This window comes from Phalacrocorax carbo, chromosome 2 (genome assembly GCF_963921805.1).
Source record: "Phalacrocorax carbo chromosome 2, bPhaCar2.1, whole genome shotgun sequence".
Lineage (NCBI taxonomy): Eukaryota > Metazoa > Chordata > Aves > Suliformes > Phalacrocoracidae > Phalacrocorax > Phalacrocorax carbo.
This window is the reverse complement of record NC_087514.1, coordinates 72,663,836-72,691,754: the sequence shown is the minus strand read 5'-3', so window position 1 is coordinate 72,691,754 and position 27,919 is coordinate 72,663,836. Positions and strand designations below refer to the sequence as shown.

Here is a 27,919-nt window from a genome sequence, read left to right as displayed (position 1 = left end):
TTGAGCTGAAATACAACTGCCAATTAATTTTGCTATTAAACATCAAAAATATTATTTTGAAAGCAGCTTTTTATCTTGGCTTGAAGATGATCACACAATGCTTCAGAAAAATCCGTACCACTCCTCAAAACCAGACAACAGAAGAAATATTGACAACGTCCCCCCACTCCACCCCTGCCAAAAAAAACATTTTGCTACCAGAAACAGCTTTTCTCCAACACTCCTAACATATATCCACTATAAAATAAAGAGCTTCTCAATAACACTAGAAATGTCTAACATCACAGTTACAGAAATAAAAGCTCATATCTGTTTACTTGCTATAAAATAAAGCTCAGAGACTTTTGCATAAGGCTTATGGTTTCAATTCTGCGATGGCACTGCTCTCCCTCACTTACTGAGTATACATGCAAAACTCATGAATTCTCACAATGAGAAATATAAAAACAAAAAAGCATGATACATATAGAATTTCCCTCAGAAGCTACTAGAACTTTAATAGTCATAAAATATTTGTCATATTCTTTTTTATTCAACAAAATGTTACACCAAATTATCTATCTCCTCATCACTGAAAAGAAGAAAAGCGAGTAATCTTCCAAAGCCACTAGCAAATTTAATTAACTGCTCTGTTCTGATGTTAATTCACATTATAAACAAAGATTTGTATTACAACTGATTTTACTGGAGTATTGATGCAAACATACCAGTCACAAAAACATCACTACAAGACACATAAAGGATCGTAATTATTAAGTTGATATGTAGCAGTAACAGACTGAGAGGTCTCAAAACCCAGTCCTGCCATAAACTACTGATACCCAAACCTCTAAAAGTTATGCTGCATCCCCAAAAACCGGAAACTATGGTTCTAAAGGAAAACAAAGTGAAACTAGTAGCAACAGAATCACATAATTCTCCTACTTTCAGATATAGAGCCATCTCAGACACGTGGCTGACAGTAAACCGCATGGAACAGTATCAGACTGAATACAGAGGAGCTCTATTTTGGATAAAAGATGTGTCTCAGGAGCTGGATCCAGATCTTTATAAGCAGATGGAAAAGTTCAGGAAGGTATGACGTTTCACAGAAGGGGATAGCTGATGAATGACAATGAAGCATGTTTTTGACTCTTCTGAGGAAGACATAATTCAACACTAAGGATGTTGTTTATCATAACTAATATTTTCTGTGTGACAGACAGTCTGACATGGAATATAGTATCCTTCACAGAGTGGGCTGTAAGGAAAGATACAATAGTAAGAAACAGCATTCAGCCTAGAGAAGAGGAGACTGAGGCGAGACCTCATTGCAGTCTACAACTTCCTCACACAGGGAGGAGGAGAAGCAGGTGCTTCTCTCTGGTGACTGATGATGGGTCCCAAGGGAATGGCAGGAAGATGTGCCAGGGGAGGCTTAGGTTGGATATTATGAAAAGGTTCTTCCCCCAGAGGGTGGTGGAGCACTGGAACAGGGTCCCCAGGGAGGCAGTCACGGCACCTAGCCTGAGAATATTCAACAAGCACTTGGACAATGCCCTCAGACACATGGTTTGAATTTTGGGGTTGTCCTGTGCAGGGTCAGGAGTTGGACTCCATGATCCTTGTGGGTCCCTTCTTACTCAGGACATTCTATGATTCTACGATTCTAATATTTTTTTAAACCAGAATTTAGTAACTGTGAACATCACATGCAGGTCAAAAAAAATTCAGTTGTTAAAAATTCTACTTACACAATAAAATAACTTTCTGTGAAAATGCTAGCAATAGTCCTCTTATTGTATCGTATTTACCGCAACATTTGATACTGAACGCCCCATCATTATATTCAAGAGTACTTTTAATAAAGCCTCTTTTTAATTATGAAAGACTGTTCTCCAGACTAGATTCATTACTTACTGCCATGCATCAAGACCACAAGAATTCCCTCATTCTCAGAAATTCACATCATGCTTCTACTTGTACATGTGCAAAATGATGCACATAGCCGAAAAGGTTAACTTTAATATCCACAGGGCATTTATCCAAGTTCCACAAGAGCCTACTCTCTGTAAGCCACTCCTGTAACAGTTGGCATTCTTGTTCATGGAAAGTGCTTTCAACAATTTACTGATGCTTGGTTTACTTACCCTCTGGCACCACCATGTGGCAAATACGGGATTTCTTCTCTTGAAGAAATAGAATAATAATCTTTCTGCTAAAGATAATATGGCAAACACACAAAAAAGGACAAAATACAGTGTGAGTGCCCGCACCTAACTTACAGGCTTACATTTTGTATGATGAAATGCCACTCATGGTAAACACACAAACTGCTCAGCAAAACAGGGCAAGCTTGCATTTTAAAAGGTGAACACCATATCTGAAATGGCATTCTAACCTTCTGCTATTATTTAAAAGTGTTTAAATAATATCTTCTAAAATAATTAGAGCATACACTCATTGCAAAGGTGATCTCGGGAGGTGCTACAGTCAATCACCCAGCTGTAACTACATTAGGTTAAAAAGAGGCAAGAGAGAAAAAGCTAAAGAAGGACTGTTATTAGGAAGCTGTGAGCTAAAGAAGAGAAAGGCTGCATAATAAGAAATTCTAAACATCTCCAGGAAGCAGAAAATGACCTGAAGACAAAAGCAGAATTACAAAAAGGATGCAGCAGAACAAGCAAGGAAGTAAACGAAAGATCCTAAAAATAGACAATACCAGGATTCCCAGGCTCACATCACTGAGTAAAATGCTACAAGTGTTCCACAACCTGATTTATTGCTTATCTTTTGAATTCCAAAGCCTTTTTTTCACCTTTTCATTAAGCAGTTTTAAAAGAGCATCTTATTCTACCAAAGTACAAATGCATTCAAGGAAAAAAATGTTAATGGTACCACGATATTTCTAATAATCTAAATGCTACTTCATGTAAGCCCTGTCTACCAATATAATGAACTATGGTGAAATTAACACCTTTCCATTTAAGGTTTGGGGGGGTTATTTTATTTTTTGTACATACTAGAAGCATTCTCCTTAAGGTCTCAGAAGTGCTTGAAGTTATTAGTCTCCTTAAACTTGAACAGTTGCAAGGAAACTTGCTTTATAAGCCTTCCTATTTTCCAGTACTAAGTATTTTTAATACCACCTCTTTTTTAACAATCCAGGTTATCGTCATTCACCTTCTGACACTCAATGTGATCCGCTGTTCTAAATTTGGCTCTGTTCATCATTTTATTACCTTTTTATATGTGGTGATCTAGTTATACTCAGCTACATGCCAAGAAAAAGCACTTAATGGCCAAAGTGTCACTGCTAAGGCAACAAGTCAAAAGTATTCTCAAAATTATATTTTGTCATATCATTTGGGGACCTATTTCAGACCTAATGACTGGCAGCAGCAGTATTCATCCATCTCAGTTATAGATTTGCACTTTAATCTAGATTTGTCTGGCTCAAGCTTAAAACCATTCATTTTTGTCTGCCTAACTGCGAAACTATTGCATCCATATTTCCTCCTACCCAAGCAGGTATTTCTAAATAGTGGTTAAGTCACTCCTTGACTTTTCTCTTCAATAAATTAAGCCACTTAAGCTTGCTTCTAGTAAGTCTAAAATTTATTTTCTAATCCCTTTATCATTTTTGATTTGTTTATGAGCTCCAACATCCAACCTGCCATCACCATTTCCCATGATGCCCAGACACCAAAACTGGGCAGTTTCTTCTGCAGCAACTACATTGGAATGAAAAAAAGATCAAAACCCCTCTCTCCTCTCACCCTGTATCCAGCTATTTATGTGCCTAACCATCACATTACCCTTTAGCTGCTGCTACAGTGCCACAGTCAGACATGCAGCTCCACGATGGACCCACCACAGGCCAAAGCAGAGCCTATCAGGCATGGGTGTGATACCTCTACAAAAATATATTTAAGAAAGGGCATAAAACACTAAGGGGGGAGAAAAGGAGGGAACACAGAAAGAACAAGTGTATAGAGAGGAAGAAGAAACAGAAGGAATAAAAAAGCCAGGGGAGTAGAAGTGCTCCATGGTGGAGTAGGCACACCTCACAGGGGACTGTGGCCTATGGAGGACCCATGTAGGAGCAGATGGACCCCTTGAAGGGACTGTGGCCTTGGGACAGGGAGATGCCTGAGCTGGCACCTCCCCAAAGGGACTGCAGCTCATGGATGAAGCCACACTGGAAGGCAGGAAAAGATTGGCTCCGAGGGTACTTGGCCACTAGCTGGGGCCAAGCCACCAGACATGGTAAAAGGGAAAAATAGCTACATTTACATGTTAACTATATTTAAAAATGCTGAAAAACAGCATTTTAACTGAAGTTTAGAGAAAGCCTAAGCAAATTAGGAAACTCACTTTGTTTACAGTAAGGGGATGTGAGGAAATGCCTTCAGATTCATAGTAGCTCATGCATGTTTTCGGAGTTCCCATCTTCACTATTCATCCCCCAAAACAGTATTGGAAAAAGTGGCATTCAGTTTTAAAATAACCTCTTTAAGTACTCTATTCTTGCTTGATATGTAAGAGAACAGATGCATGTAGATGTTAAGCAACAAAGCTAATTAACCTCAGAGCTAGAATTAGAATGAAATTTACCTTGTGACTTGTCCACAGAGCCTAGCAACTCATTTTCAATGGAAATTAAAAGTTAGCATGAGCTAAAATATTCTTTATCTAGGGGTGCAAAAACATGAAAGACATGACATCAAGAGAAATAAAAATGAAGTACTCTAAACCAGAAGTATTCTTACAATGTAAGGTATGGCACTAAATTATTCCAGGTAACTACAATAGCCAGCAAAGCAATTTTACAGAGGCATCTACTACATGGCAACAAACAGTGCACAGCAATCTTCCTATCTGAAGCTAAAATTTATCTCATCTTAACTAAAAGTCTTGAAAAGTTTGAAATTAAAACTCATACAAGCCTTTCCTTCTATTTTATTCGACACAAAGCCTAAGGCTATCCAAAGTCATCATTTAACATATATTTCTAATAGTCGGATTATTACCTGCAAAAGGCACCGGCAATAGCTGCACAATCCAGAAATTTAGCCAGATCTGAACAATGACAATGGCCCACACGAGTGCAACAAAGTAAATATCACTAGTTTTCTTTTTTCTAAGAAAAGATCCAGTCTCAGGTCTTTGTCTGCCCCCAGAAGAGGATGAAGAGGAGGAGAAAGATGATGAAGCATGTGGAGGCTGATCACCTTCTGTTGCTCCTAAAACAAACACAAACAAAGCAGTGGAAGTTATCACATTAATGTTCACCACAGAATGCAATATGCTCCCTAGTCCCAAATTAATCTTTTATTTGGTTTATTTTTGGTTTTGGGGGGTTGTTTTTTTTATTTTGTAATTTCTCTAAAACACAGGTACAGCCCTGGCACTGATCTGAATTTTGAAAGCTAGAACAGGGCTGCGTAAGCTCTCCCACATCATGCAAAACCATGCCAGGCAGTTCTGGGAGAAGGAGAGAAGAAAAGATGCTACAGCCTCTAAGAGGCATTCGGTCACTGTATGTAAATTACAGGCCAAATGTGTTTTATCAAAGAACTGTAAAACCCTGTAAAACAAAATGTAATTCACTTCTAAAGGAAATATAAAGTCTTAAAAGAAATCTTTGATTTCTCTTTACGTCAAGTATTCAAAAAGAAATCTTGGATTAGCTCAAAGCTCATTTAAACAAAAGACAAATGCAGCATACATTGAAGAGAAAGCTTGTATCTTACAGATTTCTTACTTCACTTTTTCTTTTCCTGAACACTCAACGTTACAAACACAGCACTCACCCTGTGGTCCTAAATTACTTGCTTGCGTAACATATTTTAGTAACAAGAGCAAGCATAAATTACTGGGTAACAAATGTTGTCATTCTCTCAATTTCATGTTTACTAACTTATAAATAAGTTCAAAAATGTGAACTGATGTGTTAAAGGCACTTATAAATAAACAGTAAATAGCTACATCAGGCAAAAATATTATGTCCAAATTCAAATTCTTGTATAGAGAACATAGTAATTTATTTATTTAACTTTTTATTTGGTAAATCTGCCTACTATGGGTGACACCAAATCCATCTTCAGTAGCTCCCTGAAAACACTAGCATTAACTTTTACTGAGGCCCCATGCTGGTGGCGAAATGCACACACTTCCCACACACCACTACTTGAGAAGAATTTGCAGCCATGATGTAAGAATGCACACACAAGAAAACGTGGAAAGTTACTCTCTGCTGAAGAATAAAAGGCAATTTGTTATGTTGGTACATACTGCAGCAGGTAAGCAATGAACACAAGTCTTTCACTGAACTTGTGTCACATCAACACCAACCACTTTCCTCCCACGAAGAAAGACTGCTATAAAAACTGTATTATAATATACTACATGCATATCAGTCAAACAACTCACGTTCTACACATGCGATTTCAGCTGCAATGTGTCACTAGAGCCATTCCTAGCCTAAAGCATGACAGCTAGAATGCACAGAAAGAGAAGACAGATTTGTCATACGTGTACAGTAGTGGTAAGTGACAAATCCTGCAGCCTCACACACTGGATGAACACTCTTTTGTTGTAGAGATATGTACTGGTGTTCTACAAGTAAGGAAACTATTTTTAGAGCTTATAAACACTTCCCCACCACACTAACACAGTACGGTTGATCAACAGATTCTCCCAATTGATATACACCGGGGTGATGCCAGAAACATCAGTTGATTGCTGGTAACATATTTGGTGGAACTTCAGAATACTCCCGCAGGAATTACAGCGTGCAACCTGAAAGAAGGAACTCTGCAAGCAGCTAAACACAGCAGAAGCTTCAAGTGGAGTGCTTCCTGGCAAATCAATTTGTGTCTTAAAAGCATGAAGGCCGGCCCTATCATATACAAACTACACTCTGGAGAAAGAGACATGAGTTAATTCTTCATAAAGGGAAAGAGAGTTACCTGCAAACAGAAACTTTCCTAAAAAGATAGACAGAAGTGGTTTTGTCATAAGAAATAGAGGGTCTATCATTCCCCTGTACTTCTCAGTCTATTTTTAACTAAGCAGAAGAGCACCAATAGAAACATATGGTTCCAGCTTATCATGCCCTAAAGGCACACAAATATGAAAGCACTACATCCATAATTGAGAATTCTCCCCTATCAATTGAGCTTACTCAACACTTTTCACTTTTTTGCTCCAAAATTAATATAATAAACGTAAGAAGTAACATGACAACAAGCAGAAACTCAAATATTTATCAAAGGGAAGGAAGAGCTAAAAGCCAAAATAGAAAAAACAGAAATTTAATATGCTTAAGTCTATGCCTCAAGATCAAAGTTATCTGACACTCTTTGCCCCAAAAGCCCTGAGGACATTCACTTCTTTTGGTAATGAAAAATGTGATCAACGCATTTTTGCAATGAAAATACTTTAAGTAAATAACAGCAACAGTAATGTTAAGAGTAGTACCAATTAAACTGCCTCATCCTCCCACAGTTTCCCTATTAACTTGAGGGGACTGTACACAGAATGCAAAACAGAGATGGGAAAGACCTGACAAGATCAAAACAAAAAAAATATTAAAAAAAGGGAAGACAAAAAGAAAAAAAAAAAGACTGTAAACTCCTTGGGGATCCCAAGACAAGAAAGGTTTTTCAGAATCCAGTTCTGCAACACTTGAAGCCAAACTAAATTGGCACTGCCAGTGACCCAGTATTCTCCCATGACAAACACAGACTCCTCAGCATCAGAACTGCCAGTCAGATGACTGTATCAGAAGTCAGTTCACAAAGTTGATCCACCTGAAAAAAACCCACCAGACTTTGCAAATTAATAGTCACATTTTGTTGGCAAGATATGCTCTGCAAACCTTTGCCCTGTCAAGACAAATAGGAAAAAAAGGACTATCACAATACTGATTTAGAATAACTTCAGGTTCTGTAAAGCCCCATTTAGGGTGCTTCATGATATGTTTAGAGATGGAACCTGAAAAACATCCATCTTCCAACTAACGAAGGCGTGACAGTCTTTCCCAAATAGCTAACATAATACCCAGTAAAGTAGTCTAGCAAAATCAGAAAGTATGATACTTATTTGAATAAAAACAACAAAAAAGTCAATTTTCCAGGCTGTCTTAAGACATGTTCTTTTCTTCACACAATATATTCTCTGTCAAGTCAACTTCTTGCTGGCATAGCATTTTGAATTATTGTCCTCCCCTTCCTTAAATAAAAGGAGAAGGAATGGCAGCACAAACAGGAAGGCAAGTGTCTGTATCTCTATAGAGCAGAGTATCAGAATAAAATCTTCAGAGTTAAATGAAACAGTGATTTTTTTTTTCTTAATCATTATTAATGAAAAAGTCTTTCAGAACACCAGGACGAAAGTAGTCCTTCATGAATAACAACATCTTTCTGTAATTTCAGGAGGAAAACTGGGGGATTGTGTTGTTTTGTTTTTGTTTGTTTAGGTTTTTTGTTGTGGCTTTTGTTGGGTTTTCTTTTGTTTTTTTAAGAAAATAAAATTTAGGGGGAAGGGTGGGTAAGAGGCATGACTACATTTAAGGATTTCAGTATCTATCATATTTAAAACCAAAAAGACAATAGAATCTTGCCTACAAGGTAGCTAACAAAATACTGCAGCAGTATCTGCTTCTTAAGTTGCAGGCTTCTGATTTGCTGTATACTCTGGAAATTCTTGGGACACCAGGAAGGACAAGTCAGGCCACCTTCACTGATATCATTAAATTTTTCACCCCCAACACTAAATACCATTATTCAACAACAAAATAATTAAAAACATGAGTGTTCAGAAGAACCTATAAAATCAATATGGCTTATTTCCCCTCCTGATTTTTTTCATGAACAAATTTAGGGAGAACAGTGAAAACATGAAGCATTGGTTGTTCTACAATTGCTTTTAACACAATATAAGCATAGTTATTGCTACTGACAATCAACCTGGACTGACATATTTAGGATAGATACAAGGAAGACCTCCTCCTGAGGTCTGCTCTCCACCTGTCTGATTCATTTCGAAATCTGAAACTTTACATAAAAATAGATGTGTGCTGCATTACAAGTTCCAGAGCAAGATAACAAAACATCCAAAAAACACTGCAGAGGAAAAAAAATAGAATTGCAATTTCTTAACCCTGCAGGTAAGCTTTTTGCTATAGAAGAATGTTTCATCACCATTCACACAGAAGTTCCAAACCAAAGATGACGAAAAGGATGCTTAACATGTATCACAATAGAACGCTAATTCCCAACGGACTGCTGGAAGATTATTTCAACTATTCTTAGGAGTAAACAGGAAACTCCGTATTTGTTCTTTTCCTGCTGCGAAGGAAAACAACAACGGAACATTGTCAGGGTATGCAGAGACACAACAAGGAAGGCCAAGGCCCACTTGGAACTAAATCTGGCAAGGGACATCAAGGATAACAAGAAGGGCTTCTTCAAATACACCAGCAGTAAAAGGACGACTGGGGGAACTGTAGGCCCGCTGCTGAACAAGTTGGGGACCCTGATGACGCAGGATGCAGAGAAGGCAGAGTTACTGAATGCCTTCTTTGCTTCAGTCTTAGCTGCTACGGCTGGCCCTCAGGCATCCCAGCCCCCAGTGGTGAGAGAAAATCTGGAGGAAGGAAGGCTTCCCCTGGGTTGAGGAGGATTGGGTTAGAGATCACCTAGGCAAACCGGATCCTCACAAATCCACGGGCCACGATGGGATGCATCCCATGCATGAGTGTTGAGGAAGGTGGCAGATGTTCTTGCCAAGACACTCTCCATCATCTTTGAAAGGTCATGGAGAACTGGAGAGGTGCCTGCAGACTGGAGGAAAGTAAACGTCACTCCAGTCTTCAAAAAGGGCAAGGAGGAGGACCTGGGAAACTATAAGCCAGTCAGCCTCACCTCCATCCCCAGAAAGGTGATGAACAGTTCCTTCTAGAGGTCATCTCCAGGCATGTAGAGGAAAAGAAGGTTATCGGAAGTAGTCAACATGGATTCACCAAAAGGAGATCATGCTTGACCAACCTGATAGCCTTCTATGATGGCATGACTGGCTGGGTAGATGAAGGGAGAACAGTGGATGTTGTTTAGCTCAACATCAGCAAAGCTATTGACAATTTGTCCCATAACATCCTCATAGACAAGCTAAGGAAGTGTGGGCTGGATGAGTGGACAGCAAGGTGGATTGAGAACCGGCTCAACAACAGAACTCAGAGGGTCGTGATTGTGTCCCTGTACTTGGTGCTGGTGAGTCCACACCTTGAGTATTGTGTTCAGTTTTGGGCCCCTCACTCTAAGAAGGACGCTGAGGTGCTGGAGCATGTTCAGAGATGGGGAATGAAGCTAGTGAAGGGTCTGGTGAACAAGTCTTATGCGGAGCAGCTAAGGGAACTGGGATTTTTTCGTCTGGAGAAGACAAAGCTGCCGTGCAGCGAGACCTGGACAGGCTGGAGAGCTGGGACAAGGGAAATCTGATGAAATTCAACAAAAGCAAGTGCAAGGTCCTGCACCTGGGGAGGACCACGCACCAGTACAGGCTGGGGGCTGACCTGTTGGAAAGCAGCTCTGCTGAGAAGGACCTGGTAGTGCTGGTAGACAGCAAGTTGACCCTGAGCCAGCAATTGTTGCCAAGGCGGCCAAAGTTATCCTGGGGTGCGTTAAAAGGAGTGTGCCCAGCAGATCGAGGGAAGTTATCGTCCCCCTCTACTCCATCCTAGTGAGGCCACATCTGGAGTACTGTGTCCAGTTTGGGGCTTCCCAATTTAAGAAGGACAGGGAACTACTGGAGAGACATCAGCAGAGAGCTACAAAAATGATCAGGGCTGGAGCATCTCTCTTAATGAGGAAAGGCTGAGAGACCTGGGTTTTTTAAGCCTGGAGAAGAAAAGACTGAGGAGGGATCTTATCAATGCTCACAAATATCTAAAGGGTGGGTGTCAAGAGGACAGGGCCGGGCTCTTTTCATTAGTGCCCAACGACAGGACAAGGGGCAATGGGCTCAAGTTGGAACACAGGAAGTTCCACCTCAACATGAGGAAAAACTTCTTTACTTTGAGGGTGACAGAGCAGCGGAACAGGCTGCCCAGAGAGGTTGTGGAGTCTCCTTCCCTGAAGACATTCAACACCCGCCTGGCCATGTTCCTGTGCCCCCTGCTCTTGGTGTCCCTGCTCAAGCAGTGGGGTTGGACAAGATGATCTCCAGAGGTCCATTCTAACCCCTACCATTCTGGGATTCATAAGACAAAAAATACATCTGGTTAACTGTCTCAAGAAAGTAAGTCAAAAAACATTCACCATAAAAGACACCTTTGTAAAAGCACTGTGGTTTTACAAAGTGACGTTACAACTTAAAAACATAAAACAAAACTGTCTTAAGAGAAAAAATTAAAACTGGTGTGTAAGTTTAAAAAAAAACCACAAGCAACAAACAAGAACACAGCCACTTACATAGCACATTTGTAGGAGACCGTTGTTTGACCAAGTGTTCAAAATCCAGCTAAAAAAATAATCTAATTTCCAAAATGAAATATTAGAGACAGCAATATAAGAGAACTGTCACCATGATGCTCCACTCCTGAATTTCAGGACATATGCCCATAGGGTTCTGTATATATTTTGATAGTAGTCATGTAAAATGTAGTAACAAAGATAAGAAAAGAGTAAGTTGTCTAAAGCTGTCCTTTTTATATTTAAAAATGAAACATGTTTTGAAGTACAGCTTACACTGACATACTTAGAATTAGGAAGTGCGTTTATATTTCATGGAAGGGTTTCTGAAGAGCTTGTTCTACACCATTTCACCTGGTGTCTGAAGTTACTTTTAACTTTCATAAATGGTGGCATTTAGGGAGAAGTTTTTAATGCCACATGCTCAAAGAATTCTTTCCTGCACAATCACCATTTTCTCCTCTGGAGCACAATTTACACATTACAGACAATATTAAGAACATTCTGTCTTGAAGCAGATGACTCTCAGACACAGCCAGTTTCAAAAATGAAGTTTTATAAGTTCACAGTCTGTCAAGTTGAATGACCTGTTTTGTCTGTTTGCAGGAAATGGAAGAAACCTTTCAATTTCCAGAGATCCCTGTAACAGCTTATTTTTTTAGTATGCCATTCCATCAAAGGCATACCCAGAAAAATGGTGGTAAGGTTCAAAATCAGCAATGGACATCTAAATACCTTCTTTGCAACTTTTCCAAGCCATTTCTTACAGATTTCTAGGTGTGTTATTGCAAGTGAAATTACTGTGATTCAAGCTACAATGTCAAGTAAACTCACTACAGGAAAGAGACCACAGACTACTCACTACAGGTGGGGTGGGGGAATTCTTACAGCCAGGCCTTCTAAATGTACAGCCAGCCATGTAAACTACCATTTGAAAGATAGCTTTTATATTATTGTCTTTTTAACATTTTTAAAAACAGATAAACCTGTTTCACAAGGTATGTATAAATGTGCTGTGTTGGACAGGATGAAGAGGATAGGGACTACTCTGAAATTTGTTCTTAATTCCCTCCGATTTCATGCCTTTAGAGCAAATTCAGATGTTTTCTTACAGAGTGTTCAGTCACCTGAGGGTTGTGAGGAACGTTCATTACTGGACTCATCTTCTGTCATTGAAATTGCCATGGCAATTGTTGAAGCAGCTATGGAAATCATCTGCCCAGGAAGCTCTGCCCCTGTAAAATATATATGTGTATGTAAATAAAGAAAAGCTTAAGTCTTAAAATTTTTTATTTGTTGCTTGATACCCACTGAAGCTGTCAAGCAATAGAAATTCTATGGATAGACACTGTTAATTTTTAATATGTATTATAAGTAGTCAATATGATCAAGCAGGAACAAGTGCTATCAATTTTAGTAATACAATACACCTGGAGCCAAAACACAAAACCAGTTATTTGCTTAGCACTTTGATTGCTAATGAACTATTACTGACCAAGTCATTCGCAGCTGCTGGTAGTCTGATTAATCTAGAAGTCTCTATACCAGATAATCAATTTAACTAACCAAGATTATGACAACTTTCAAGTAAACTAAAACAACAAGACAGGAAAGAAGTTTCCCAAAATAATCATACAGCTCATACTAGAAAGGAATACGTGGCATTTGCTTTTATGCAAAATCAACCCACAACAGGCAAAACCTAGTTTTCTCAAAGTCTAAACACAATCCAGAGTTTTATGAAACTGATATTTTAAAAACAAAATGACTAAATGCAAGAAACTTGCTGGATGGAGTTGTCCCAGTTTATCTCATATTTAATATTATAGGAGCTACTAAACCCACATTGCCCATTTCTTTCAAAATTAGCCTCTGATTTCAAATTTCCTGGGCTTGCTTTATGCTTGAAACTACATACAGGATTCTGTAAACAATTGGGCTTGATAATGAGAGTCACTACATTGCTAAGGAAAATAAACATCAGTCCATTGCAAAGATTTTCTGTAAAGAATCAAAGATCTACTCCGGCATGCCTAAACCACTTGGAAACAAACATACTAAAAATCTTCCTGTAAATTCTTGCAATCTGTATGATACTGAATTTACTGTAATACTGTCCAGATTCTTTCACTTGACTTTACAGAACTTTTGCCTCCAACAATGAAAGAAATAGTGACGCATTTCTTACCAGAAGACTCCTTTCCATTCTGCTGTTCATGCAACATGCCTATGGTCATCAGAACAACTATAACCAGAAACACAGGAATTCTGCAGGAACCTGCCACAGAAGCTGAAAGACACAGGCTTTGTTTGGTTTTTTTTCCAAGAGAAATTGCACCATTAACAAACCCTACATTTAGCAAAACCAAGAAAGGCACCACGTCAATCAAGAACAACATGGGCAGAAACTAAGAAGTGTGATAACGAAAACAAGTTTTCTACATTCACAGAAAGGAGAATAGAAAAAAAAGAGACGTGAACAGGTTTCTCAATGAACAAATGAAGTCGCTACCATTCCTAACTTCAGTAACTTTAAACAATGCTGGTTGACTTTAGAGAGCAATTTTAAAACCCATGTGCAAAATTACATGCAAATACATACAAAATAAAAACATTTTAGATATCAGAGGCAAATCAAGTTACCCCTCAAAAATCTGTATTTATGTTAGATCTCCACAGAGTGACATCAAGCAGTGCCTTCTTGGGTTTTTGCTTTTCAGCAGTATTTCCAACAAATACAAGACTGTCAAAATGTAAGCAAATGCAAAGCCATTACACGTAGCTTAAAACCTCGGGAAAGCTTCCCCACATGGTCAGAACAACTCTTGAAGCCTGCTGCAAAAGCAAAGTAAATCATGAACTATGCTGTGAAACCTTACATCGTGATAGTCTTCTACCATTTGTATGATACTTCCAGCATGAACTCTGATAATATTATCTGTTAATGTGTTACATTAAATATGTAAAATAAAACTAACACAAATAGATTACTATAGCCTTGTATTAACAGATTATACAGATTACTGGTAAGTTTATTTGATATTGTTATCATATCGACGTGCTTGTTGATTTCTGATAGAATTTTTTTTTTTTTGCTTCTGTTACTAGTATTAAATGCATTTTACAGCTTCAGCCTTGGTTAATGAAAGGCTCTCAAGAAAATAATACTACTATTAAAAATCATCGTAAGTGAAAGTCTAAATCCACCCACATGTGACCCCAGCCCTTCCCCACTGTCAGGGAGTCAGTACCAGGTCTGTAAGCCATATAAGGGAAAACCATGGGAAGTACAAACTGGGCAGGAGGAGTGGAAAACACATGTTGCTCAGCATCTTGACACCTTCCCATTCCCTGCTCCAATGCTCCCCGCTGGCCACATGCAGCCAGAATTACTGAACAGAGAAAACAGCCTGCATCTCAGCTAAGACTCCACTACAAAGATTTAGCAGAGAAGCAGACGAGTAGCTTTGCTTGCACGACAACAGAATCCTTGTGGGCGCATAGAGTAATAACTTATTGTTACTCACCTAAGTGAAACAGCAGCATAATCCAGACAGGGACGGAGATTGCTTTTAAGTAACGTTCTGTGCTTATAGTCCACTTGAATGAAACCATCAGCAGGTAACCAATTACCAACGTCCATATCTTTAAGAAAGAGATAAGCACAGGTATGTACACATACACACTACAATACAGCTATATTCTGATGTGTGTGTATACGCACACGCACGCACCCCTAACTGCCATATCCAGAGAACTGAAGTCAGGTTCTAATTCTTTAAGAAGCCTACATTTTAGAACTATTAATTACAGCAGCTTTTGTTCCATGTAAGGGTAACGTGAAGTTTGTGTGAAGTATAAGGACAGGCTAGGTGTACCTTTGGCCTGCCTTCAGTATGGTTCTAACGTGAGGGGGTATCCACGCTTTGCCAGACACAGACCCTGAAGGAAGACATTTCTGCAGCTGAGACCAAGCAATTACTCTGTAACTGAAAGGTGAGAACCTAAATGAAACCAGTGGCACCAGTGGGGCCTCTGGGAGACAGAGCCAGCAGAGCACCACTCATTCCAGGACAGAGCAGCTTGCCAGCTCCTGTGTTTCAGTCCAAAGAGACAAAGTGGGGTTTAAGCCAAAGATAGCCATGAGGAAGCACAACAAAAACTGCTGTTCCTCAGCAGTGCTGGTCCTCAAAAAAGCCATGCCTTTAAATGGCTTGTGCCATGTAATTTTATCAAATATTTAACTAAAAACACTAAAGAGACAGAAAAATGTCCGTAACAACGTATCAAGAGGCAGATGTGGTCATTTTGGTTTTGCTGCTTCCAACTGCCTTCTACAACTCTGCCCATCAGATGAATCACAGAGAATTCCAATTAAGAATCCTGAGCTGAAGAATTTGAGCTTGAAAATGCTGACAAGAAGAAAGCAGAAACCCAAAGAGGCAACAGGAGGTGAAAAGCTGCTACTCATCAGATTATGTGAAAAGAGGTACGAAAACCTGTAAAAATAAAAGCTGTGTTGCATTCTTATTAAAAAAACAAAAATCCTCTAACATTTCTGGCTCAAAGTCAACAAACATTCCCATAACCAGTTAAGGCCACGTTCAGATTTACACTTATAAATCCTTACATCCCAATGAATTGTAAACAGAACTTCTATTAAGAGCATTTGCTGAATCAGAAGTCGCTGTAAGAAGTTAGAATACACTGGCAGAGACACAAAACAAGCAGTTAGACACAACACACCAGAAGAGCTTTTACCTCTTCACTCTGTACTATATGACTTACGCTGAAGAGAGAAGAGTCCCTGTGAAAAGCAGGTTTGTGCGACTACTCCCATGTACTCAACTGGTGTAGAGGAAATCTTAATTGTACTGAATTCAGCAGACAAGCAGTGATGGACCCCATTACTTCAGAGGGAACGCTCATACACATGAGGTAATTTGAAATGGCATAAAAATGTGAAAAAATATATACCCTTTTCATACTAATCTTTCTTATCAAAGCTGATCAGTCCAGCTTTTCACTGCTATCTCTAGTTTTGCATCAACAGCATGTAATGCTAATGGCCAAATATGGACTCAAGACAAATGTCTTTAACACACTCTTAGACATTAAGACAAAAGTCAAACAAAACAAATTTGATCTGAAATGCACGGCAGCACTCCTTTAACAGTATATGTTCGTAACAAATTCATTCACAAGGCACGTTACAACACAACTGTAATTGCAAGAGGTAACTCAGGCTGAAGATAGCATCCTACTCGCTAACATCAGCTGCGCATCATCTTCGTATGATAAATTTGCATTGATGCTGAAATTTTTTCTCTTTAGCTTTTAAATTTGATGATAAATTACAAATAGGAGACTCTAAGTTCAATGAATTAACCTTTCTGATTAAAACTATGCCAAAGGTAGGAGGCTAACAGGGCATAAGCCTATGTTTAACAGCCAACAAAACAAAACATGTTGCACTGCTTTTAGCCATGCGTGTAGCCGAACTAAAATCTAGCATTTCTGCATTTAGGATTCAGTAATTTTTTGTATTGTAAGTTACAATAATTCATCAAGTCTCATTTCTACAAGCTTAGCAAATGACCCAAGTGAAAGTATTTCTTATTTCTATTGAATATAGAAAAAGAGCTCATTATTTTAAAATAAACAAGTCATCTTGTTTTGGAGATCAAACAATAACAGTTCTAAAGCCCAGTAAAAATCCTATGAATTCAACTGACTGGTTCAAGAAGTTTAATTTCAGTGACACCATGGAGTAATCAGTTCCTTATCAGATAATGTTACAGCCATGCACTTCCCTACGCTGCAAGAAATACACTGTATGGGAACTAGGGTAGCCTGTGTCTCTAACTTGGGTAGCCTACTTCCAACAATTCATAGCTGAAAGCAACTGACAAAGCAAATTAACTTGAAAGGACACAGACTAGTATTTCATCCTATACTAACTTTGCAACAGCCTACTTTCCCGCACACATACCTTAACCCTTTAAATGCATGTTATATAACCTTTCCCACTGTTTTTCTGAACGGTCTCCACAGGCTTTGGTTACAAGAGTGTGAAAATATTAACAGCCTCTTTACTATTACATGTCCATCTCAACAACTTGACACCATGGGAATAATGGATACTGCCTACGTTCATTAAAATTAAGCTACTGTAGTTATTGCAGTGAAACTAGAATGGATACAAATTCCATGCTAAACCAAAATGCCTATAAATTTGATTTATAAGAGTGTGCAGCTAACCAGATAACTAATACACACACTTCAGATATTGAAGAATGCATTAGCTACCATTAAACTATTTATCAAGTTCAAGTCATTTGCAGATGCCTAACTTTTACCATGTACTCCAAGATTTTAAATGCCTATTCAATCACAATTACTATTTATAGACATGCATACTTCCCAGACATCAGAATTTTAGGATGGTTTAATCCGGTAAGCATTCCTTCTTCTCTCTTCCCTCAGTTTTATCTTCATTGTCTGAACAGATAGCAAAGACCTCTTTTCTCACATCTCCTTTGCATTTTGTAGCGTCCCTCACAAATTGAGCAAAGAGGTGGTTTTGCCTTTAGACATACAAAATAAAACTGCCTGCTTCCCAGAATAAACACCTACTAAGACTGCAGTGCAACTTCTTGGAATTCAGCATCCACTTTTCAGTTGCAGTGGTAAATTTGAAACGCCAGATTTAGAGACAGCTAGGCAAGCCTGAAGGGCTTAAATTGCAAATTGGAGGCAAAATTACACAATAGAAAGATGCAGTTTTTATGTTAAGTTCAAGCACCTGCTTCAGCATTTTGATTTTTCTTTTAAACTTCAGTGTTGGAAAGTCTAGTATTTATTGGCATGACCATATCACCAATGCTACTGAAAGTCTGTTCCCAGTTAAGTTGACAGAATTTGAGAATCTGAGGCACTCTTTTGGCTGTGGCATGATTATTCACTGAGAACGTACTCTTTCTTACCACTCAACTCTTGACAACATTTGTATTGATTTATACTGAAGAGTAAAATTCTTTACACAGTTCACTCCCTTTTCTTCCTATCAGGAAGTTAATCTCTACGGGACAGGTTTTACAGATGAGCTCATTTAATAGCTCACTGCAACTGAAAGCGGCAGTTCATTCTCTCCCACGGCCAGTCACGCAGTCCCACCTCCTCTGCACACCAGCTTCAACGTTCACCCAGCCAGCTCAAGCTCCCTAAGCTGATAAAAACCTGTGGGGGGTGGGGAGTTTATAATCTAATTCAGCTAAACAGGCTTACAGAGCTAAGAGGGGTGCTGACAACAGGGCAACCAAAACATATGTCAGAATTGAGGTAAGCACAAACAGCCCCTCACAGCTGTTGGAAAGGCTCAGCCTTCCAGCATTGCCCCAACAACAGCACATCCACCAAGGAACACATTTCTCACCTGCTTTGTGTAAACCACCTCATGGTAAACACAACAGTGAACACAGAGCAGAATAGCCCACAGTCACTTCTGTTGATATACACCCTGCCAACCTTCCGAGTTTCCAGTTTTTAACAAGTCAGGACCTACCAAATGGCGTGTTTCAACCATTTCAATCTCTAGTTGTAGCTCTACCCTCTCCCCTTACCATTTCAAAATGTTGGTTTTCTCCAGGCTGCTTTTTTCCACTTGCAAATCATATAGCAAAGTTTTTTAGGGTTTCATTTGTGGGTTTTCTTATTTTGTTTTGGTGACTTTTTTGTTTTATTTTGTTTGGGTTTTTAATAGAGATTTAAATTTAAAGCTGTTTGATAAAACTATGGATCTGATTCAACCAGTTTCGTATTTTCCAGATTGCTTCAGGGTTAGGACAAAAAAAAAAAATCCTAACTATCTCACTGCTTCCCTTTAACATTTAAAAATAAAATTTTCATTTGGAAATAAGTTTTTCATTAGTTTTTCTTAGAATAGGAAATCCTTAAAAACATTGACCAAACAATCACATGGCACTCTTGTAAACTTCTAAAACAGTGCCACACCGAGTGAAGCTGCTCAAAGGAGTGACCTTAGGACAGCATTTCATTATTTCTACCTCTTCCTCCTCAGTGGCAATGCAGGCTGGCGAGGGAAAATGAACCTACCACAAAAGCTGAGCAGAACAGTGTTGGACTTTAAAAACGAAGCAACTCAAGGTGCTAAATGCCTCACTAAAAGTCAAATTATGTTTGCCATTATGAACATCATGGTGATTTCTTTACCTGTCTGTTCACTGGAAAATGGTTTTCTACACAATAAAAAAAAGATAATATGGAGGCAGGTGAGGAATTATCAAAATGTAATTTTGATTCCAGTTTTCAGAACCAAAATTAATTCCATGTGGCTTTACTGTATATCCCACAGTACACAAGGGGAGATACCAGACAACGCACAGAGTTTGGCAGAATGAAGAAAGTGTAACTGCCCGTCATTTAGCATGGAGACAGTCTTTGTCAAACAGACACCTCAGAACAAACTCAACCACCTCTTCCCTTCACTAAGGAAGCTGTCATTTACCTAAGCAGGTAAATGACACCCTGATTTCTTTTCCTAAGTGCACACAAGTAGGCATAAACCTGACAGACTGGGTTATTCCTTGTCCTAAGCCCAAAGGTCTAGAACAGCATACCAGTTCTGTTTCTTCTAGAAACCCCAACTGTGCCATATATCCATGGGGATGTGATTGCCATTAACACGCCCAGGCTGCTAAACCACATGAAATGGACAGAAGCCTGGCCTTTAGTGAGACTACTCCTTTTTGAAGGGACGGAATTATGAGCTTGTAACTAGAATCCTAGGGTAGGGGGGAACTGACCATCAAAATCAACACTGCCACACACGGGTTAAAAATATTTATGTCTTGCAACACTTCCTACACTGTGAATTTAAGGAAATCCATTACACCCGAGATATGCAGAAGACTGCAGCTATGGATGTTGAAAACGCTGCTCCTTTAGTTCACTTTTCCTGTCTTAATGCAAAAGTTATTTATGATAACTCTATTAATGAAAAGTTTTCTTTCTGAATACTGTTTTTAAAATTCACTTGTGAAAAGAGGTTTTTCAGACCACATCAAATTCCCTGCCGACAGAGCACCACTCCTCTGACATGCTTCAGGATGACACTTTCACAAGAGATGGCTCCTCAACATACACAACTTCTTCACCTTCTTGCTTTATTATAGAAAGCACAGTTACAATTTTGCTGGACAGTTCCATAACAATCATTCCCTTCAGAAGCGGTAGAAAAAGCAGTATCATTGTGTTCAAATAACGCATATAAATACTGAAAGATAACTAACTTTGTGTAGCATGTATCATTAGGCTCAAGACTAGCATCAGCTTAGTGCCTGGGGCTGCATATAAATCTAAACAAGCTCCTAAGCCTTTTCAAGAAAGGTACCTCACAGCAGGTTCTCCCAAATCTGAGGGTAGGCGTGGAAAGGAAAAACAAAGGTGGAAAAGAAAACACTATCAACATCTCAGTCTTTCTCTGCCCCTCCCCTTCTTGCTTTTAAATAGGCCACATGTGGTCTCTACAGAGTTGATCTCTAGCAAGTTGTGAAAACAAACCAAAAAACAGTGGTTTGGGGAAGATGTGTTTACAGTCAGTACCTGGCTGTACAATTTATAAGTCATGATACCAAATAATGAAAGAATTATTATAAACAGCAGAAAGAATACTTAAAGGCTTTTTCAGGTGTGGGTTTGTTTGGGTTGGTTTTTTTTATGCTGGCCAAGTTTTAGAAACCTGCAAGCCTGCTCTAAGAAGAATGGGAAGGAAAAAAAACCAAAACCCAACACCTACCGGAAACACTCAGAAAATAGGAACTATATGCAACTCAAAAGTCAGAACTGTGTTTTTCTCATTTCTAGTTATTCTAACATAGCCAAACTTGACCCCTTCTTTTGCTAGAAGAAAAATTGCCTCATCAGGTGAGCATCACAAAATGCAGGTGCTTTTTCACCTCCACAGGTGATATTCAATAGCACCGTAGAAGCCAAGCATCTTGGAGCCTGTGACCCAGAACGTCTGCCAAGAAGCATGTTTGAGAAGTCCAGTCTGCCCAGGTTACTTGAGGGACTGCTGACACCTAGTGCCAACACAAATGGAGGTTTCCCTGGTGGATGTCTTTGATAGCTTCCCTGACAGGGAGCCGACAGTCGACCTGCCAAAATAGACAACATCTACTTTGACAATATTCCAAGGCAGTGGTTATGACAAATGGTGTTTCTGGATTTGCCCAGCACTGCAGTGAGGAAAGGAACGATTAGGTCCTCTAACTGCATGCTAACTGTTAGGACAACCTAAGTTGTACCTAGTACAGTCAGAGATTTAAAAATACACCAACAAACACACACACAAGTACACAGTTCTGACCCTGATCAATAACCTGTGGCAAACTAAGGAAGAAAGACTGGCCATCAGGAAGATTTTGACAGCCCTGTAACCAAGTTCACTCCAGAGAATTCTGCCAGTTATATCAGATTTCATTTACAAAGATGAACTTCAGACTCAATGTACAGCAGCTGTATAATTCATTTAATCTGCTGTGATCTAAAAACTATTTTCTAAATAAATATGAGCATGTGAACCCTCTTAAAAAATATTATACAACCAATAGCTGGCATTTCCTGTTATTACTGTAAGTGTAAAATGTCAGGCTAAAGTAGTTTGAACTCTTGCCACAAAGCAGAATTTCCCATACCTTAGATACAGTGCTGGATACAAGCATAATCCCTACAAAACTACGACACCAAGTCAGTCCAAGATTAGTCTTCAGGAGGTATGCTAACTGCAAGCACAACCATGCTGAAATTGCCATGGCGTATAAATGTCTAAGGATATGTTCAGTCTGCTATGGGACAAACTCCCCTCCTTTGCAAGAAAAAAAGATAAACATTCCCCTTCCCTATTATGCATAACTTAAGTTCATGTAGAATACGTGCCCTCTACGTAAGACTTCTGGGAGTCAGAGCAAGGAACTCATCTGGAATTTATAACCTGCTCCTAGCTTTAAGGCCCAGCAGCCTACGACATTTCTTGAGCAAGCTTCTTCAGAGATGATGCAGGAACTGTAAAGCACAAAGGGAAAGAAAAGGAGACAGTGGGAACAAGATGCTTGTAGACTAGCCTAAGATCTTGGACTTAGTTCTTCAAATGCAGTGTTTTGCGATCACCTATCAAGCAGTCCTATGACAGAGGTATCTAGGATTCCTAATTCCTAAATTGCAGGTACGACTTAACCACAGACAGGAATCCATCCAGACATTTCCAAATCTTCACTCATCAACACCACAAATGGCTTTCCCAGATTTGAGGACAACAGTACAAGAATGCTCTGTAACATACTGGTGCCAAGATACGGTTATGTCATTATCGGATGCAATTCCTGCATTTGGAGAAGACTTTTTTCTGGAACTGAAGAGAATTTCTGTCTCTGTATCATGGCCTAGTAGATACCATAAAAACACCTTCAAGTTAGAGAACATCAAATTGGTATCCCAAAACCCCATAATTGTTCTCAGTCCAATTCTAATGATAGGCATCCTCACACTTCTGTACAGCAGAGGGAATCAGAAACGGAGAAGACAACCGTGTATGTTCTTCCTTTCTGTAAGCAGCAGAGGCACCCAGGTGGGGCAAAGCTCCAAATAAGAATAAATACACTGTACATGTCTGCAGCCCAAGGTAGAATCATTGGTGGCTGAAGCACAAACATTCATAGTTCACAGGATGAAAATTACTATAAACCAACGTGCTACGCTAGTCAGACACTGGTCTCACACTTCAAACAAGCCATGCTTGCTCGTCTCTTTTATGCTTTTAATAAATGATTCGTATATCATTTTCTTGGCAAGAAAGTATTCCTTGCTGTCTAAGTGGAAAATTATTTATTTTCTGTTAGTCAAGTTATTCTGTATCAAAACACAGAAATCTAGATTGGCTTAGTGGGCTGCTAAAAGAAACAGCGCAAGAAACTAAATTACCATTACTTTTGCTTATCACATAGACTACCTATAAACAAAAATAGCTGTAATCTTCACGCAAGATAACACACAGAACAAACCATGGAGGATTCAGATCCCGGAGAAGAACAGTACAATGGAGGAAACTGACTTGTAATATCCAAAATTCCTATGCAGCTAACAAGCATGATGTACACATGCAAACAGAGCCCTGCAATATAACATGGCAATTAAACGGCTTTAAAACACAACCGAAGTTACAGCAGATACTATTAACTGATCCAGCTCAAAGCTCCTCATCAGTATCGATAAAATTAAGTTATCCTGCTATGGCTCTGAGATAATACAAATCAGGTAATAGCAAAATTCAAGAACTGGAATAGGAAAACACTGTAAGGTATATAGCTGATGCCAGGCTGAGCTGAGGTTATTTACTAAGGGAAGCCCCACAGTCTCTCCCTCATACAGGGCCCCAGAAGCTGCATAGGCAGCTTGCTTAGAAAGCTACGGCAGCTGGTTTGCTTAAGTAAATCCGTGGTCAGTTATTTTGAAACGAACCCCAAATCTTCCCAGGGAACTCAAGCCAGAAGAGTTCTGGGAGCCTGCTGTCTTCTGCCCAGTTAAAATCTTAAGGCACTTCGGCAAACACAAGTGTCATATCAGAAACAGGGGCGCAAAACAAAAGTATCAGACACTGCTAAACAACACTGCACTGAGCACGCACAGACGTCCAGCACTGCTTTACGGCCACAGTTATGAGGTTGAATCAGTGCAACTTCCTTTAGTAATCTTACATTTACCCGGTGGAAGTATAGCTTAATTAACCAAGTTTGAATAAAGGACCAGACTTAGGCAAGTTGGTTAGTGTAGCAACATTGCTGATTTGTTAAAAATAAAACAGGTAGGCCAATGCAAATAAAAATCTTAGGCTTATCAAGTAAATTGTGTGGCAACTAATCAAAACTTCCCACCGGTACCAAGCCATTGTTAGATTCTTCTACCACTCAGCTGAAGGTAAAGAAGGTTGTTTCTTGCCTCTTTGTAAAGAGTGTCTCTACCTACTCAGTCTTAATTATACTTCTGAGGACAAAACAGACCAGAAGCACATCTCCCCTGACGGTTTCCAGCGCATGACAACACTTCAGAATAGAAAGTCAAGAAAGTATTTTCTTCCAATGTTTACCTTCAAAAGACAAAACACATTCTCCAGTTCATCCTGTTCACACTAGGAATATCTCAAAATATCAAGAGAACTATTACTTCTGGTAAAGTTATCAAGAAAAAAAACCACCAGGAGAACTACTGTTTCTGGTAAACACCTCCAAAGTTGTGTTTGAGATATCAGCATGCACCGGCTCCACCAAAGGAATAAAACTAGTATTCAAAAAAAATACTTGTAACTCAAAATCAGACACCTGGACAAACTTGGGAGAGTGGGTTTTTCTTCTTGACAGTTTGTTTCTCTTGCCCACATAAGGTGATCAGTTTTAGGTAGTTCCTCAGTTTCATCTCCACATATATCCCTACTAAACCTAGTGTATGCCATTTTCCACCCAAGGTGTATGTGGGGCAGGTGTCTTGTTTTGCTTTTTCTCTTCTTTTAAAAATAAAAAAGAGCTAGAGCAGCTTCAAAAAAGTCTCTGCCACTAAACAGCCTGAACACGCCAACTGTACTTATATGTAAGTAGAACCATTTAATAAAAGAACACCTTACTGATCTTCTGTGCTTTCACATCTCCATTTACCTCAGACATGCAGTATTTTTTTGCATTTTCAATTCAACGTTTATAACTAACAGAGTGAAAATGAGTTCTGCCACAGGTTTTAACTAGCCTCCCTACCGAAGACAACACAGGGAAGAGTAGTCTCCCAGAGTCTTTATTACCATAAGTAAAATTGGCAAGTTAAATAAAGAGCTTTACTTTTTAACTGTCAAACTGAGTTTGCACCGTTTGATACTTTAAGAAAAAAAAAAAATCAGCACACTGATACTTTGATGAAACAAGCCTTATGATTCCTTCCCCACACCCTGAAGTCACTTGCAGAGCCGAACTGCTATTTCACAACACTTCAGACCCATCCTGCAACCCAACAGAGCCGGTGTTTGCCCAAGACCTCCCTTGAATCACCCCTGATTTAACAGCATCTCAAACACTGGGGCACGACTAAACCACGGGCGCCAAATACCGCCAGAGGAGACGCATCTGCTTCCGCCGCACCCACTCGATTACCCACAGCACCTCGCCGTGCCCCGGGTTACGGCTCGGGAGGCTTTTTTCAAAGCTGTTTTACACGCGGTTTTACAGCGAAGGCTGGGTTCGCCCCGCACCGATGCCGCGACAGCCGGCGGCTTGCCGCCGCACCCCCCGAAACGCGCCCCGCACCCGCCCCGCTGCCAGGGGAGCTTCCGCGCCCCTCAGTGTAAAAACAGGAGGGAAAAAGAAAAAAAAAAAAAAGAAAAAAAAAAAAAAGGCGAAAACTTCAAACAGGCGCGTTACGACTGTAAACGCTCGGGCCCGCAAGCCTTCCCCGCCGCCCGCCAGCCCCCGCGCAACAAGTGAGATGGCGGCCGGCACCGCGCCCCCTCCCCTCCCCGCCCCGCGGGGCACCCCCCGGGCCGCAGGGCGAGGGGGGCGGCCGAGGGACACATCCCGGCCCGCCCGGGTGGGCCGCGCACCCCCCGGCCGGGACGGGGTGGTGAGGGCCAGGGACGGGGACAAGGGGCGGCCGCCGCGCCCGCAGGGGACCCCCGGCCAGCCCCGCAGCCCTTCCCGCCCGAGGCGGGCACTCACCCACTGGCTGCTGAAGTAGTCCAGCCCCTGGCAGATGAGGCGGGCGGCCTGGGCCAGCAGCAGCTGCACGCCCAGGGAGCTGCCCAGGCAGTACAGCCCGTAGAGCAGCGGCCCCCCGGCGCCCAGCAGCAGCAGGAGCCGCCGCCGCCGCAGCACCTGCTCGCCCAGCGCCTCCACGCCGTAGTTGGCGAAGCAGATGGGGAGGAGGAGGGCGGCCAGCAGGACGGGGGTCCGGGAGCGGTGCAGGCGGCCGAGCCAGCGGCGGCCCAGCGCCGTCAGGGAGCTCTTGAAGGGGTGCAGGAAGGTGCCGCAGAGCACAGCCCAGAGGAGCGGCCGCAGGAAGGCCTCCAGGATGAAGTAGACCAGGACGGCGGCGCCGCAGCACAGCCCCGCGAACAGCAGCGCCCCGGTGTTGTAGAAGGCCTGCTTGATCGGCTTCTCCAGCCGCGGCAGCGACATCCCCGCCGCCCCGCCCGGGCTGCCCAGCGGCAGCCGCGGCATGGCCGCCGCCGCCGCGCCCTCCGCCCCGCCGGCTCCCGCGCTGGGGGCGCCGCCCGGCTGCCTCCTCTGGGCCGGCGAGCCCGGAGGGGCCGCGGCCGGGGCCTCTCCGTTGTCAGCCATGGCGCCCGCCCCCTCCCTGCTGCCCAGCGCCGGGCACGGCCGCGCCGCCGGTGCCGCCAGAGGCGAGGGCGCGGAGATGCGGCCGGGGCCGGCGGGGGCTGTAGTGCCGCCGTGCGGCTCCGGGCAGGGGCGTGCGCCCAGGCCGGCGGGGAGGGGTGCTGGGAAATGTAGTCCTGCTCCGGGAGAGCCGCCCGCCGCCGCCCTCTTCCCCGCCGCGGGTCCCGGGGGACCTCGTCCCGACCCTCCCTCCCGGCGCCTCCGTTACTTTCGCCCAAGAAGAATTTCGGGAAGGGCTGGAGTTCGAAGGAGGCCGGCAGCACGCCTCGGCCCCTTCGCAGCCCCGTGAAACCCTCTCCCGGCCCTACTGCTGCTTTGGAAACCTGAAAATATTCACAAATTTGCAGCACGGAGAGCCAGACCGGTTAGACCAGCTGGAGAATTTTGTCTTGTCCGAACCTGCTGTGGCATCAAATCGTCTAACAAGGAAGCACCTGGAACTAGGCCCACTGAAAAAGTAGTTCTGTCTGGTTTTTTACATCCAGCATTTGTGTTGTGATGTTACGTAGCATCAAATGTTTGTGGTTTGTTTTTTGGTTTTTGCAAAATATCTCAGGAGGAGCATGCACCTGGCATACACCAGACCTCTGTGTCCATGTGTGAGGGTGACACCTAACATGTTACATCTGGTCTAAATGCCTCTGTAGTTAATATGCTTGATTTAAACGACTCTTCTGAGGGCTGGAATGCATGACATTTGAACTAGCTCAGTGCTGGCGCTGTGCTACTCAAACACTTTTCCTTTCACTGTCTAACACAACCTTTCATCAGGTACTAAAGCTCTTGGTAACGCTACCATAAAACCCTCACAGGGATATTCCTCTTTCTTCTGAATGAGAGATGCAGCATATCGTCTACAACCTATTAAAGAGGTTGTATACCTCTGAACATGTGAAGACTGCATAGGCAGGGGAAATTGATATTTTTTTTCTTTTGTTTTTTCCTTTTCAGGATTTACATGCAAGTTTAACATGATGTAACTTCAGAGTAAATTTGTGTCTGCCAGGACTGTGG

At 41.3% G+C, this 27,919-nt stretch overlaps 1 protein-coding gene across 1 annotated transcript in view; it reads right to left on the bottom strand.

The window, feature by feature from the left end:
• TMEM245 (transmembrane protein 245) overlaps positions 1-26,976 on the bottom strand; it is a 92,727-nt gene extending 65,751 nt beyond the window's left edge. Inside the window, exons 1-5 of the mRNA XM_064443269.1 lie at positions 26,228-26,976; positions 14,984-15,101; positions 13,645-13,746; positions 12,584-12,691; positions 5,013-5,225 (exon numbers count right to left, since the gene is read on the bottom strand). Of these exons, the coding sequence (XP_064299339.1) occupies positions 5,013-5,225; positions 12,584-12,691; positions 13,645-13,746; positions 14,984-15,101; positions 26,228-26,848 (1,162 nt within the window). The 5' untranslated portion in view covers positions 26,849-26,976. The remainder of the gene's footprint in view (positions 1-5,012; positions 5,226-12,583; positions 12,692-13,644; positions 13,747-14,983; positions 15,102-26,227) is intronic.
• Between the last annotated feature and the right edge of the window lie 943 nt (positions 26,977-27,919).